At 31.2% G+C, this 14,737-nt stretch overlaps 1 protein-coding gene across 1 annotated transcript; it reads right to left on the bottom strand.

Annotated features, from left to right (window-relative positions):
- Window positions 1–7,453: 7,453 nt before the first annotated feature.
- LOC106771344 (fumarate hydratase 1, mitochondrial-like) lies at window positions 7,454–14,250 on the bottom strand. The gene is made up of 17 exons (XM_014657311.2): window positions 14,117–14,250; window positions 13,925–14,042; window positions 11,238–11,387; window positions 11,044–11,154; window positions 10,858–10,941; window positions 10,649–10,747; window positions 10,501–10,551; window positions 10,355–10,404; window positions 10,205–10,286; window positions 10,020–10,114; window positions 9,879–9,945; window positions 9,706–9,756; window positions 9,013–9,108; window positions 8,779–8,877; window positions 8,535–8,564; window positions 8,385–8,450; window positions 7,454–7,634 (listed from the first exon to the last, which is right to left on the bottom strand). Exons 1-17 carry the CDS (start codon window positions 14,170–14,172, stop codon window positions 7,548–7,550), a joined length of 1,392 nt encoding a protein of 463 aa, XP_014512797.1. The 5' UTR covers window positions 14,173–14,250; the 3' UTR covers window positions 7,454–7,547.
- Window positions 14,251–14,737: the final 487 nt, after the last annotated feature.

A 14,737-nucleotide genomic window follows, 5' to 3' on the forward strand; every position in this document is an offset into this window, starting at 1 on the left:
AAAATTTGAAGAAAAAATTCTTTATTATTTTAAATAAACTCTAACCCTATTTTTTATCTGTAGATAAAATCAAACATAAATCTAATCATTATATTCAAATAATATAGTTAAAGTTAGACAAATTTTTTAATAAAAATTAAATTTAGATTCAACTTAGAGATGGACAAAATTGAGATTGAATTAAACAAAACTAATGGAAATCGAGATTAAATTCAATATAAGACACATAATATATGACATTTATACTAACTTGACACATGACGCTGACATTTACTTGACACATGACATTGACATTTACTTGACACATGACACTATCATTGTTTTGTGATTTAACATTGACTTGATACCTGATCAACTCTCTCTAAATTTAAAAAAGTTAAAAAAGTTTAAAATTTTAAAAAATCACAAACTGGTTATATGTTTCATCTTTTCTTAGTGATCTAGAAGACAATACGAAAAATAATAAAATTGAATATAAATTACAAAAATTAAGATTACATTGAACACTAAAAAAAATAATCTTACATTAAACAAAATAGTAAAAAATAAAGAATGTAACATCCCAATAAATATATAACATAAGTTACACTTCATTGCTCGGAGTTAACATGAATAATAAGTGAGAACAGTGAAGAATAAGCTTAGAGTATAAAATATACTTGAAGTTTAAAACTGTACAATTGGAATATATATAGATTACAATGTTTACAAAATGGACCGAACGGTCTAGAATACGGTTCGTTGACCTAACGGTCAACATAAAAGGTTCCTATACAGAACACCTACAAAAAATATAAGACAAAGAGAAACAACTACACTAAGGACCGGACGGTCCTGCATAACTCTCGGGCACGGCTTCCACGGCATCTTCCAGAGTGTCCTCCAGAGTAGCTTCTAAGGTATCCTCCAAAGTACCCTCTAGTCACACCCAAAAGGATGATCATTGCAGCAAAGAGAATAACCGGACGACAACATGGATAAAGACGGAACAGATAAGGGTAAGCTTATGTAAATTTAATTTATCATTTCATCATGCAAGTAAACGTACAATACAAACCAATCAATCATGCAAACATACAATTTCAATACATGCATACCACATTCCTTTAATCATGACCGACCACTAAGACACTGTCCGGACGGTATGAACATGTAGCTCGGTCGTCCCTAGCACCCGGTGTGGTGTAATAACTGCTTTCCCTTATCAGCTGCCACCCAAGGTTAGTCCTCAAACGGTTATCTATTCATATAACCGCGAACCTCCTGCCATTCCCACACATGAGTGACCTTTCTCTACCTGAGAAAGCGCCCTCACGGAATATCAGGATCAGGACGACACCTGAGTCATTCCCACGTTCATACTTTACCAATCATTACCAATTCATGAGTTATTNCGCCANNNGNANTNNNNTNNNTNNNCNAANTNNANCNAATGTTCATTATCATTTCCCANACTGTAAGGATGTTAAGAAAAGTACCAAATACCCAAGANTGAATTATAATTAATGGTGACCGAATGGTTTAATCGAAATGGGAAACTGAGTATCAAGAATTCAATTAAGTGACCGGACGGTCACATCAAAGGTAAAACTGAATAATAGAAGAATGTCAAATGGGTTGGTTAGATGGTCCAGCAAGGAATAAGACCATAACTCAAAGAATTGACTATAATTGATAGTCGTCCGAACGGTTTGGCAAGGAGTGTTATAAGATAATCACTAATCATGGTCGAAGGTTAGTCTATGACCAAACACTTATCAGACTGAACGAATTAAGAAAGAAGAAACTCTTTAAAAGGGGTAAAAAGGACTTTAATCAAGTAAACTGGACGTTTCAATAAATAGAGTCTCACTAGACCATTCAGTCATTAAGTGACCGGACGATTTCAAAAGGAAGAATATCAGATTTACAGTTTTATAATTTAAGTGTCAGCCTAAGGCCGAACACTTGGAAGGCGAACGCTTGGTTTATGACCAGCATTCTTAGGTAGCTATCAGTAAAACATTTAAAGGAAACCAACTAAATTTAGTAATCACACTAGGCCGATCAGTCCCAATAGACCGAACGGAAAAGGGAGGACCGAACGGTCCTAATGACCTTCGATCTCAGTCTCATATTTTCTCTAAGTTTCATACATACTCATATCAGTGCAGAATTCATAATTCATACTTATCATACAACTCATTCAACAACATACCATATTTCAATCATAAGAAATCAAACATACATTAAATCAGGCATACATTCAAACCATACAGAGAAATTATAATTAAACTTTATAAGCTTCCCTTACCTCTAATTCCAGCTAAGACTTTGAAAGTAGGTTGGTAGGTACTATTCTTCTAAGTTTCCCAAGGTCAGGTGCAAACTCGAAACCGGACGGTTCAAGTGAAAGAGGAGACCACCAGGAGTCTTCAGGTGTGATCTGAAGGGTGATCGGAACAGTAGATTGGTTAGAATTTTAGAGAGAAGGTTGGGAGGTTTAGAGAGAAGGAGAAGAGTTTGAGATTTCAGAAAGTTGAGTTTGAGGAAGAAGAAGAAGATTGCATGGAAAAGTGGTGTCAGGTTTCATTCTCACCTTAAATACTGCCTCCATTTCGAACGGTCGGCCAACTCCCAGCATGACACCTGACCTCCACTTTCTGGGGTTCACTGCTCTGCTGCTGCTACACGGATCACGAAGGAAGGGAATTAAAAGTTTGGCAGAGTTTGTCTCCCACTCACCAGGGGAGAACCGGACGGTTGACACATGTACCCCACTAAGGAGAGGTATTTAAATGGGGTGTGACAAAGAACAAAAATGATATTAAACATTTAAAATATAATTTGTTTTCATCATCATAAAGATTTTTTAAAATAAGTATTTTTTTTTCCTGTTGAGTTTACCTAAACAAACAAATATAAAAGGACTATTTTTTTTATCTTTCATCAGTGTGGCATTTTTATTTTAACAAATTATAAATAAAGAGAAAAACATTTAATTCTTCATTTTTATGAATATTCACATGTTCAAAATTACATTCTCCCTATTCCAAGTTTAGGAGATAATAACTTTTTTCCTTGACATTCCTAGTCAGTAGTTGATAGAGTTTAATTTAAAATTATCTTACGAGAATTTTGGTATGAGTAAGTATAAATTTCATCCGTAAATGAAATTCTATCTTTTCTTGATTTCTTTGTATTTGTGAATTTTTTTTATATGTTACACGTTTGATCATTCAGAAATTGATTTTTTTTGTTGTTGTTAGTCTTAACTAGTTGTAATGTCATCATGATTTCTAGAGTCCCTAAAAATATTTCAAAGATTTTATGGAGTTATATAAATTTCAAAGTTATTTTTTCCTTCCATAAGAAGTTTTTTTTAAGTAAGGAAAGTGTTCTTAATGTGAAGATTAGATCTTTTTGAGTAAAAAAAAAATTACAAGAGTGTATTTTTTAATGAAATATAATGTGTATTTATAAGATTTTTACATTTTATGACTTATGTAATAAAAATAAATAATATTGAGGTTAATATTAAATAATAACTTATTATATATAGTAGAATAATAAAGAATATCATGACGTGATTAAACTATCGAGATTTGATTATATATTGTTAATATATGAATATCAACCAATCAATATTACTTAGAAAATCTTCTAATCTTTTTTAGGTCAGTAAAATTGAATGAGTCTTGTTGGGTTGCATCATTCAACATATTTGTTAAGCCGAGTATATACATAAGCTCTCCAAGCTCAAGAGTACAATTAGTGGAGGAGGGATACTTGTTACAATGGTAATTAATCCTTTGGTTGAGTTGTAGTTGACTACATGTTTATAGGTGGATAGGTTGCTTGGATGAATTGTAAGTGATCGTCTTTGACCACACCAAGCCCATTGTTGACTCTGATCTTTCTTGGTCATGAATGTAGACCTTGTAAAAGTTGTCCTTTTAAGCATATTTGGCTACGTTCTGCCAACTTAGGCAACCATTACTTTATGTTGCTGACTTAGGCATATTTTGTTTGTACTACCAACTTAGGTAGATTTTTCTTTGTGTTGTCGACTTAGGCGGACTTAAGTGCTCATTCTGTTGGATTAGTGCTAAGTTTATTGATAATTGTAGGGCGTTAATGAGGGGGTTTTCTCTAAAACTTTGTAATGATTACCCTCAAATGCAAAACTTCTCTTCGCATTAAATGACTCTACTATGCTAATGTGACCATATCTTAGTAGTTGATCTCAAGAGATTATGTTGTTCGAAAAGATTCTTGGTGGAGTGTTTTGCCTTTTCAAATTCCTTATATTCATTTACGCTTTGTATTTCTCTCTTTCTTTGTTCTCTCATTTCTACAACCTTCACACTTTCTTTAATTTCACTTGAGTTCATCATTTTTGTCCTCTCTTCGAGTCTAGTTATCACTGTAGGTATGTCATCTGATTCTTCCTCTAATGTTGGTCATGGTCAGTCTATGTTGCAAAGAGAAATCACCCCTATAGGTGAGGGTTCTTCTGTGGAAACCCTTTATTCTCTTTATGCTGGGGTCTCTTTACTAGAGCCTTTTCCATCGACCCTTTGTAGTGGTTTCTTCAAGGGTTACTTTTGGGACTTCAAAGAAGAAGAAGAAGAAGAAATAGGTGGCTAAGGGTAAAAAGGTTGTGTTGTCTGTGGCGTAGGTTGAGCCACCTACATTGACGACCCAAAAAGCATGAACGATTTCCTCCCATTAGGGACCCTAGGTATACCTAGATCTAAGATGAGGTGACATACTTCAATTTTTTTCCTGATGAGTTCAATGCCCTCCACTACTCTCTTAGTGATAAGGTATTCTTCGCTCCTAAGGTAACTTCTCTGGGAATGAGTCTTGATGGCTCAGTCACTGGTTTAGTGCTTAAAGTTTACTCTTCATAAGAGTTTACTTTTTGTGGTTTCACGCCATTTTTATTGCTCAACCGCATCAACTCTGTTAAGGCCAATGTTGTAATATTTTCAGCCAATTCTTCTAGTTTTCCCATACTTCTCTCTTTTGGTGCTCTATTCTACAAAACAAACTAAATTTACGAAAAACTAACATAAAATTATCAACAATCAAAGATAGATAAATGCCAAAAATCATCTTAATTGGCTCTTAAATTGAGCATTTATCACTTGACTGAAACAAATAAGGAATACACTATGATAGAAGAAGAAATGAAGTTGATCAATCGAAAATTAGACTTAGTGTTGGAAAGACAGACTGCAAACACTTCAACAGGGTTTCAGTCACGTACATCCACATTAGGATCTTTTATTGGATGATCAATCCTCCCTTGAATATGGACTTCACGAGATAAATCATATTATATATGCTTTAATCTTTTGCTATAACATAACAATGTTTCCACTACTAATGGTTTACTATGGTCACAATTTGAAGTGTTTGTTGTTGTTGGATTGTTGCTAATGTTAAAGTTCACTATGGTATCAATTTCAAGTATTTGTTATTGTTGGATTGTAACTATAGTATATGTGTTTTTAGTTTAATTAAATTCTTGGAAGTATATTTATTGTTGTATTGAATTTCAATATTTGATGTATGTTACACCTTTGTCCTTGATCAATATTTATATAGCCTATTCTTCAACTCTTGTTGCTGAATTATAAGTTATACATTGTTTTTATGCTTTATATATTTATATATTTGTATCTTACATATTGGTTTTTCATTTTGCAAGTACTATTTCAAAGGACTTCTTGTAGTGTTGTGTGACTTCAACTTCCTCTATTTGAGTTCCAATTTTAATTAGTAGGCTTATTTTAATGGTGAACATTATAATCAAATTACAACTTGTAACTTTTGATACTTTTATAGGCTATCTACACCTACCTAGCTTTTATAAACATTTTTATGTTATAATTTGATGCCTATGAATCAAGCAAGGATGAATGTAGTTTAATTATATGTTGATTACAATTAAAACGACTTTTGAATGGATAACACTAGGTGCATTTGATTATATCGTTTCTGCATTTAATAGGTAAGTAGGTGAAAGTTGGGTTAGAACCAAATAAATTGCATTGATTATATGTAAGTGTTAATAGTGTTATTAGCATTGGCCAGATTCTAACTCACACTCTGTTGATGGGTCATATAAGAATAACAACTCATTCAAACAATAATTATAAACGTTAATAATTTAAGTGACATCATAAAAAAAAATCAAATTGAACATATATTACCAAAATTGAACCATATTAGACATTAAAAAAAAAAGTCACACATTAAATAAAATTAATGAAAATAAATATCAAAAGAGTATTTAAACCTTAAAAAATAAAAAGTAAAAACTCAATATTAAATAGTGTTGTCAAAACAGGCCATTCGGCCCGATCTGGCCTGACCCACCACGGGTTGATCACTTAGTGAGTCAACCCAACCCGACTCATTTATTAGCGAACCAGAAACCGACCCACCACGGGTTGATGGATAAATGGGTTGGCTCACTGGCTCACTTAATTATAATTTTTTTAAATAAAAAAAATTACAAACTATAATTTAAATCTAAACAAATTTCACTCCCAACATGTGAGTATTTAATTAGTTTTGAAAATAGGGAACTTAAATAATTTTTTCAAGCAAAAAAATAATAAATATTTTTTTATAAAATTAAAATTAAATTTAATAAAACAAAATTAGGTAGGTGGGTTTGTGGACCAACCTGACCCATCATGGATTCAACTCGGATGAGTCGGATTTAAATGAGTTGAGTTGAAATTTGACCCATATATAAAAAATATAATTTTTTCAAATTTAACCCGATCCGAATCTACAGTAAACTAGATTGACTAGCGGTTCGTGACCCATTTTCACAATATTAAACTTTCCAATGCAAAGTGTAAATATCTGCAAAACATAATAAATAATATAACAATGACAAATCTACCATGGTCACTTCCATATAAATAATAAAATATATTTATTAACTTAATCAATTACTGATATTCATCTAATCAATTAAAGAAATAAATATTTTAATATAATTTGTTTTAGGGTGTGAACAGGAGTAACGTTTTTAAAAATTATATTAGTAATATATCTTTATATTATAGAAAATAATTAATTAAGATTAAAATAGTAGAATGATAAATACAATAAACAGTTAATACTTTATTAATATATATTCTTACATAACAGAAATATATATTTAAAATAAAAATATAGAAAAAATGGTATTTTATTAATAGTTATATTTTATATATTAATGAGATAAATAATTTAAGATAAAAATATTTAAATGATAAATAAAATAAAATTAATTCATTTAAATTTTTAAATTTTGTAAATTATTTATTTTAAATTACAGTTTTAATTTATTAATATTTTATAATATTTTTATAATCTTTTTAAAATTTATTATAAATTTTTTGTACCTGATTTGAGTCTCTGGTCGACACAAAATTTATGATATATTTTAGGAACTTTTAGGCTGCTTATAAAGCATACGTGATAGTATGAAAACAGGGTACTTTAATGTAGGCGATGATGGAACAAGGAATCATTAGAAAAAAACATTTACGAACTAGTTAATCGGATGGTCCAAGCATTTGCTCAGGTACCACAAGTTTGTCGAAATCTTCAGAGCTCAGCACTCCAATTTTCAATGCAGCTTCCTGAAAAATCATTTCACACCAAAATATAATGGCAATCAACGGAAAACACAGAAATTAACATTAAAAGAAAGTCATACAAGAGTTTCACTGCTTCTGCAAGGATACTGGTACAAAGAATATGTTACTGAATTATTGTATTTTGAATGTTATAAAAGAGAGGTCAAAATATGCAAAAACATTTTAGAATTAATTATATTATGTGACATTCATTTGAAATATTATCAAAAAAATGAAGCATGATTTAATGAGATATAAAAAATTCTATATTATTATGATAAATTATAATAAAATAAAATGAAGATAAAATAAAAACGAATTTGGTGAATGTTGATTTATAAAAGAGATTATAATTATGTCTTTTTGATGATAAAGTTACTTCAAAGTAAGTCATTAAATGATAGAAGAAAGAAAGGCAAAGAAATAAATTGAGAAAATGAGGTTGAAGAACAAATATTGAAGAAATATTCTTATATTATCTCTTACAGATCAAGGTTAGTATATTATGATTATGTTGTGAGAATTGTAAATCTTAATGTCCTAAAGTAATTTTGTGGAATAGAATAAGAATACAGAGAATATTACATCTGGTATTAGAGTTTGTATGGTTATAATTCTCCTTTGATTATGTTTGTTACCAAATTATGTTTGTAAGGTCCTATAATATTTTTTTAGAATGGAATGAGAAAATAGAAAAATTACAAATTAACTTACGAAAACAAACACAAGAGAAGTATAACATGCAACCATCACCTTAAGAGTAGTTCCCTCTTTGTGGGCTTTCTTGGCAACTGCTGCTGCTTTGTCATAACCAATTTTCTGAAACAGACAAATAAAATTCAATTTCTCAGAAGAATATAAAAGTTAGGTAATTTCATGATAGACATAATTAAGGAAACTTACTGGGTTCAAGGATGTCACAAGCATCAGTGACTGCAAGGTGAATCAAAATTGAAACATAAATAAATTAAATTACTATAAGAGTGTAATTAAGAAATGGACTTTTAAGTCTATTATCTTAATTTTATAAAACCAATTTTAAGTTTGCATTCGTTTATATAATATAAATGGATCAGTTGATATAGAACTTTAATATTTGATATTTGGTATCGTTTTGATATTTGTTTGAAATAAGTGAACAACTTACCTCATGCAGTAATTTTGAAATTCTTTCCTTATTAGCTTCAATACCTCTCACACAATGCTTTTCAAATGAAGCAGCTGAATCTCCCAGCAGTCTTACCGACTGCCAAAATTAAAAGGTAAAACTTAAACATTCAGTGCGTCTTTTAGGTAATGCAGTAAGATACAATATTCAAATTTTCTAAATGGCTTAAAATCTTTTACGGCTGCTTCAACATTCTATGTTTCTAGAACATACACGAAGGAGACAACAGGCAATCATTGGCTTGAATACATTGAGCTCAAAATGACCATTTGATCCACCCACTGTGATCGCAACATGGTTTCCCATGACCTGAAATTGCGAATCATGAAACAATTCAGGAAATTTTGGTCATCAAAAGTTAACGTTGTGACTTTATTACAAGTTACAGAAACTGTTTGCTGATAAATTCTCCATTAGTCATAACATTAAGGAAAATGATATTTTAATATCATTTTTTGACACCGTTTTGACACTGCACACGTGTCAAAATGTGATTGGACGTTCAAATTAAAAAAAGTTGAGGCAGGGATATATTTGGAAGAGAAAAATCAAAGTTTTTTTTTTTAATTTGAAATCGTCCACCCACATTTTGACACGTGTGCAATGTCAAAATGGTGTCAAAAAATTGTGTTAAAATATCATTTTCCTAACATTAAAGTATTGTCATAAAATGATTGATAATAGGAAAATAATATTTTAACACCATTTTGACATTGTATACGTGTCAAAATGTAATTGGACGATTTCAAATTAAAAAAACAAACTTTGGTTTTTCTCTTCCAAATATACCCCTGACTCAACTTTTTTAATTTGAAATCGTCCAATCACATTTTGACACGTGTACAGTGTCAAAATGGTGTCAAAAAATGATGTTAAAATATCATTTTCCTTGATAATATTGCCTACCTGTGCGCAAACCATTGTCAAAGCCTCACATTGCGTAGGGTTAACCTTCCCCTGGAACAGAATATGTTGGTGTTCTAGATTCAAATTCCATTTGTAAGGAAAATAAATAAAATAACCAGAAAAACACTGGTTTGTGTAACAAACATAAATTCAGTCAGCATGAAAAATCTTACAGGCATAATGCTGCTTCCTGGTTCATTTTCAGGAAGAATGAGTTCACCAAGACCGCAGCGTGGACCACTATATATTTTGGATTGCATTATGAAAACTCATAAAACGATTAGTTTTGTATTGATTAAATACAAGCTACCAACCTTCCCAGTAGCCTTATATCATTAGCAATCTTCATCAAAGAAGCCGCAACAGTGTTAAGGGCACCACTAGTTTCAACAAACGCATCATGAGCAGCCTGCAAAAGAAGAATATATTGTGCTGCATTGGAATCATGCCTATTGAAAAAACTATGGTAATGAAATGAGGAAAAGTTGCAGAAACAAACCAAGGCCTCAAACTTATTTTCTGCCGTAACAAAAGGTAGATTTGTTTCCTCGGCTACTGCTGCTGCTATCTTTGCATCAAACCTGAAATTTCACCCAAATTCATAAAAGTAAAATATAGAAAACACCTTTTAGTTATCAAACAAGCATACCCCTTCTTAGTATTCAATCCGGTCCCTACAGCTGTACCACCCTGAGCAAGCTGTTCATTAAGTAACATCACTGTTTAGTGAGAATCAGAACTCCAAAAGAAAATAGTGAAAAACAAGCAATTAGCTTTTGTGCTTGATCGTCTAACCTGATACATGCGCGACAATGTCGCAATTACTCGCTCAATACCATACTTCACCTGCAGATAAAGGAAGAAAACAACGAGAGTATTAACAATGCAGCATAAATGAAAGCGAAAATATGAAACAGCTCGAGCCAAACACAAGCAAGCTTACTTGTGTAGTGTACCCACTAAACTCTTGCCCAAGAGTCAAAGGTGTTGCATCTTGAGTATGAGTTCGTCCTATCTTCACAATATCTTCGAATTCAATTGACTGGTATTTTTTTAAACATGAAAGGAAAAAAATAAAATAAAACTAAGCTGAAAAAGAAAAGCAATGATATAAAAACCAGTTAGCTCATATATATGAACTACAATTCAAACCTTTGAGTTTAGTGTATCATGCAAGATTTTCAGGCTGGGGATTAGTCTTGAGTTTATTTCCATTGCAGCTGCAATGTGCATTACCTGGAAAGAAGTAAACAAACACACAGTGTCAGGAATTGTACTATATTGATACCGAGCCAAATCGATAAGAAATTTGGAAACATATGATTATAAGATGCTTACAGTTGGGAATGTATCATTTGAAGACTGTGATCGGTTGACATGATCATTTGGGTGTACATACTTTTCACCACGCTTATGGCCAAGAATCTCTGCTGCTCGGTTTGCAATAACCTGAAAAGTTGAGGGGAGAAAAATCAATAATCTTGGTAGGAACCTAAAGTGTTGTGCAGCTGATCACAAATAATTGTAGAAACCTCATTAGCATTCATGTTACTCTGTGTGCCACTTCCAGTTTGCCATACAACGAGTGGAAAATGTTCGTTCAGTTTTCCCTCTGCTACTTCTTGAGCTGCTTGCATTATCGCTTCTCCTACATTAGGATCAAGACCATGCTCCATGTTCACCTGCATTGCATTCAGATATTGCTCCTTAGATCAAATATATGTTCTAAATTTAATATAACTTTTCAACTTTCATTTTATGTTTTATTGCTTATAAAATTATTTATCCAAGTTCTACAATATATTTTTAGCATTTCATTTTTACTAAAATAATAAATTAATTTCATTTAGATTTTTTTTATATAACTTATATCATCATATACTATATATAATATCTCAACAGAATCATATTTCAAAATATATCAGTTATTTTTCATAATATAAAAGATATTATTAAATAAAATAATAATATAAAGTAGAAAATTAAACCAAACTCATACATATATAGCAAACTTAATTAAAAAGTAACTAAACGACTCTAAACATAATAAATTTTAAAAAAGAAAACAATATCGTATAACTTATAATGAATTTTATTTTCATTTCATCTGCCATTTAACATATTTAATATTAAAAGATTTCAGTAATTTTAAAACTAATTTTTACAATAATAACTAAAAATATGGTGTTATAAACCTCTTTTTCACCGCCACACTCCTCTACAATTTCTTTCTTAATGACCTTAAGTTCATCATTTTACCTCTTTTGGATTCTGTTTCGCGCTGAACACACACATTTCCATTTTTAAACTTCTTTATAAACACCAAACACAATCTCAAATTTCCCCATAACTGGCTACGGGGAACTCACAAATTCCCTTTAAAGCTGAATATATACGTTTTCAATTAAATTCCCATCAAGTTTACATTGAGGTTTTTATATCACTACGAGAAAAATTAATATTATTGACGATCAAAATTTGTTGATAATATATAAAATCCATTAATAAAATAAAAGTACTGATAAATTATTGACGGTCAAAAATTCGTTGGTAAAAGTGTTATCGGTATATTTTATTGATGAAATTTTTGTTTTATCAGTAATTATCGATAGAATTTTTTATCGATAAATATCGTGATCTTCTTCCTCACTCTCGCTCTCCATTTTCTTCTTTCTTTCACTTTTATCGCACTAGAAGAATTAACACATTCAAAACAACGAAGTTGATAAAATTTTGGGGGAAAAATTATTAAGATTCATGCCAAACAGCAACGTTGCATAGTGGTGGAATACGATGGTGGAAAACAGCATCGTTACAATGGACAATAACGGCGTTGGACGATGGTGTTAGCGCTTGGAGCGTGAAAGAGGAAGAAAATAAGCATTGTCCCTCCCCTACGCATGTTAGAGAAGAAGAAGATGGAGTGGAAGACCTCAATGACGTTGGTGGAGACGAAGACGGTGGTCTAGCTAAACGAAGATGGAGGCTTATAACTACAGTTTTGTATGTTGCCGCGAGGAGATGGGGGTGTAATTGGGTTGCTTTTATTATTTTGATAATGTGAGTGTGTAGAAGTTAGTGGCACGAGTTGGTGACCACTGGAGGTTGGTGTTTCAGTTAATTGTTTGTTAAGTTTGATTATTTTAATTGAATAATTACTTTGAATTCTAGAACTTTGAATTGGAGGATAAATGTGTATGTTAAGACCACTTAGGAAAGGTAATGAGATTTGTGTCTTACATCTTATGATTGGTTAGAAGATGCATAATATTGAGAATGTATTTGTTTAAGATGTGAACATGAAACTATGTTATTTCCTTATATTGTTGTCGTCATGTGAGAACTTTTTGTACTATGCTACCTTAAGGATGTTGGAGTCTTGCATAGAGACAGAGATTTGAGTATCACCATTCCTCCTGTGCGAGGATTCGAGAGGATTGAGTGTCTCGCCCAATGGTTTTGGCTCGTGTTGAGTACAGTGCATCAATGCACGTAATACTCGTTAGTCCTTGAGAAGTTGGAAAGATAGGTCTGAAGTTGTGATAGAAGACAACTCAAATCGCCCTATTATTAAGAACGAGTTAAGACGACATAATGCAAGGAAACAACATTGGTTTATGAATGATTTGATTGTGATGTAATGCTATGATGAGATATGTTTCTATGATTATTTTACTCTGTGATTAATATGATTATTGTATATTATGATATTTCTGATTGCTTACCCTTGGATGTTGTGGTTGTGGTTTTCAGCTACAATGATCGTACTTGTACGGAAGTAGATGGTGTTACAGATAAGACTAGATCTGAGTAGCTGACGAGAGTTAGGATGTTAAGTTCGGAAATTTATTATTTATTTTTTATTATTTAAAAGTTTTCAAACATAATATTTTTATATAAAAGTAATATTTTGAAATTTTGAGACGACGTTTATAGTTATATTTTTTGTTTTCCATATTTTAATTGAATAAAATTTGATTATTCTAAATAAATATTTTATATATATTTTGGAAAAACTTTTACATTGGTAACATTCCAGTAAACGTGTTATAGTTGTGGAAGTTGTAAGAAAATCCCTTAAAATATCGAATTGAAGTTTAGCCAAATGCAGCACTTCTTACAGAGATTGAGGTTTATGAAAGCGAGATAGAAAAAACTTAAGGTGATGGAGTGACATAAAAAAAGAAAATGATAAATGGTGTAAAGATTAGTGTTGAACCTTAGCAGCGCATTTCTTCAAGATGCCAAAGGCGCGAAGGATGGGTTGAGGCATGCGTTCAGAATGGCCACCAATATCAAAGTTCTGCAACGATCTCTGAGTTTGTGCTCCCCATAATCTAATAATTAACAAAACATTCTCAGAACAAAAACATAAGAAATACAAAAACAATGCATAGAAAGATTAAATAACTTGTCCAAAGGAACTTCGATTGATCCAAAGCTATCTTTTTCTTCTCTCATCATCATGCTCTTCTATCCTTCAAATCTAAACCTTTCAATATATTATATACTGTTCTAATCAGACAGTTTCCTTTTCCAGATTTAAAGCAATTTCCTAATCTGCACAATAATAATATCAGCAATGCCGTCCGACCAGGAATCCATCATACGGATCAATAATTCTCAAAAATTAAACTCACACTGCACTTCTATTTTCATCCATCCTTTTCTTACACCAATTATTAAATATTTCTAAAATATATTTTGTTATATATAAAAATTAAATAAATGGCATTAATTGTTATCTTTTTAATTTATGTTTAATAGAAAAGAAAATTTTCAAAATAAATGATAAAAAAACATTTTTAAAATTGGTATTTATAATATCTAATCCTCTCGCTTAATGAATTTAGTTTCAATGAAACAATTAAAATCACTTAAAATAATAATTTATAATTTTTTTCTTTTACTCTAAAAGCAACTTTAAATAGGTTGTCACGTGTGCTTATACATTTAAGTCCACCCTTAGAAAATAATTTACTTTAACTCTTTTCTATTATTCCTATGTGCGTGTTTCTTATCAATGTTTGTC

The sequence above is a fragment of the Vigna radiata genome, chromosome 8 (assembly GCF_000741045.1).
Source record: "Vigna radiata var. radiata cultivar VC1973A chromosome 8, Vradiata_ver6, whole genome shotgun sequence".
Taxonomy (NCBI): domain Eukaryota; kingdom Viridiplantae; phylum Streptophyta; class Magnoliopsida; order Fabales; family Fabaceae; genus Vigna; species Vigna radiata.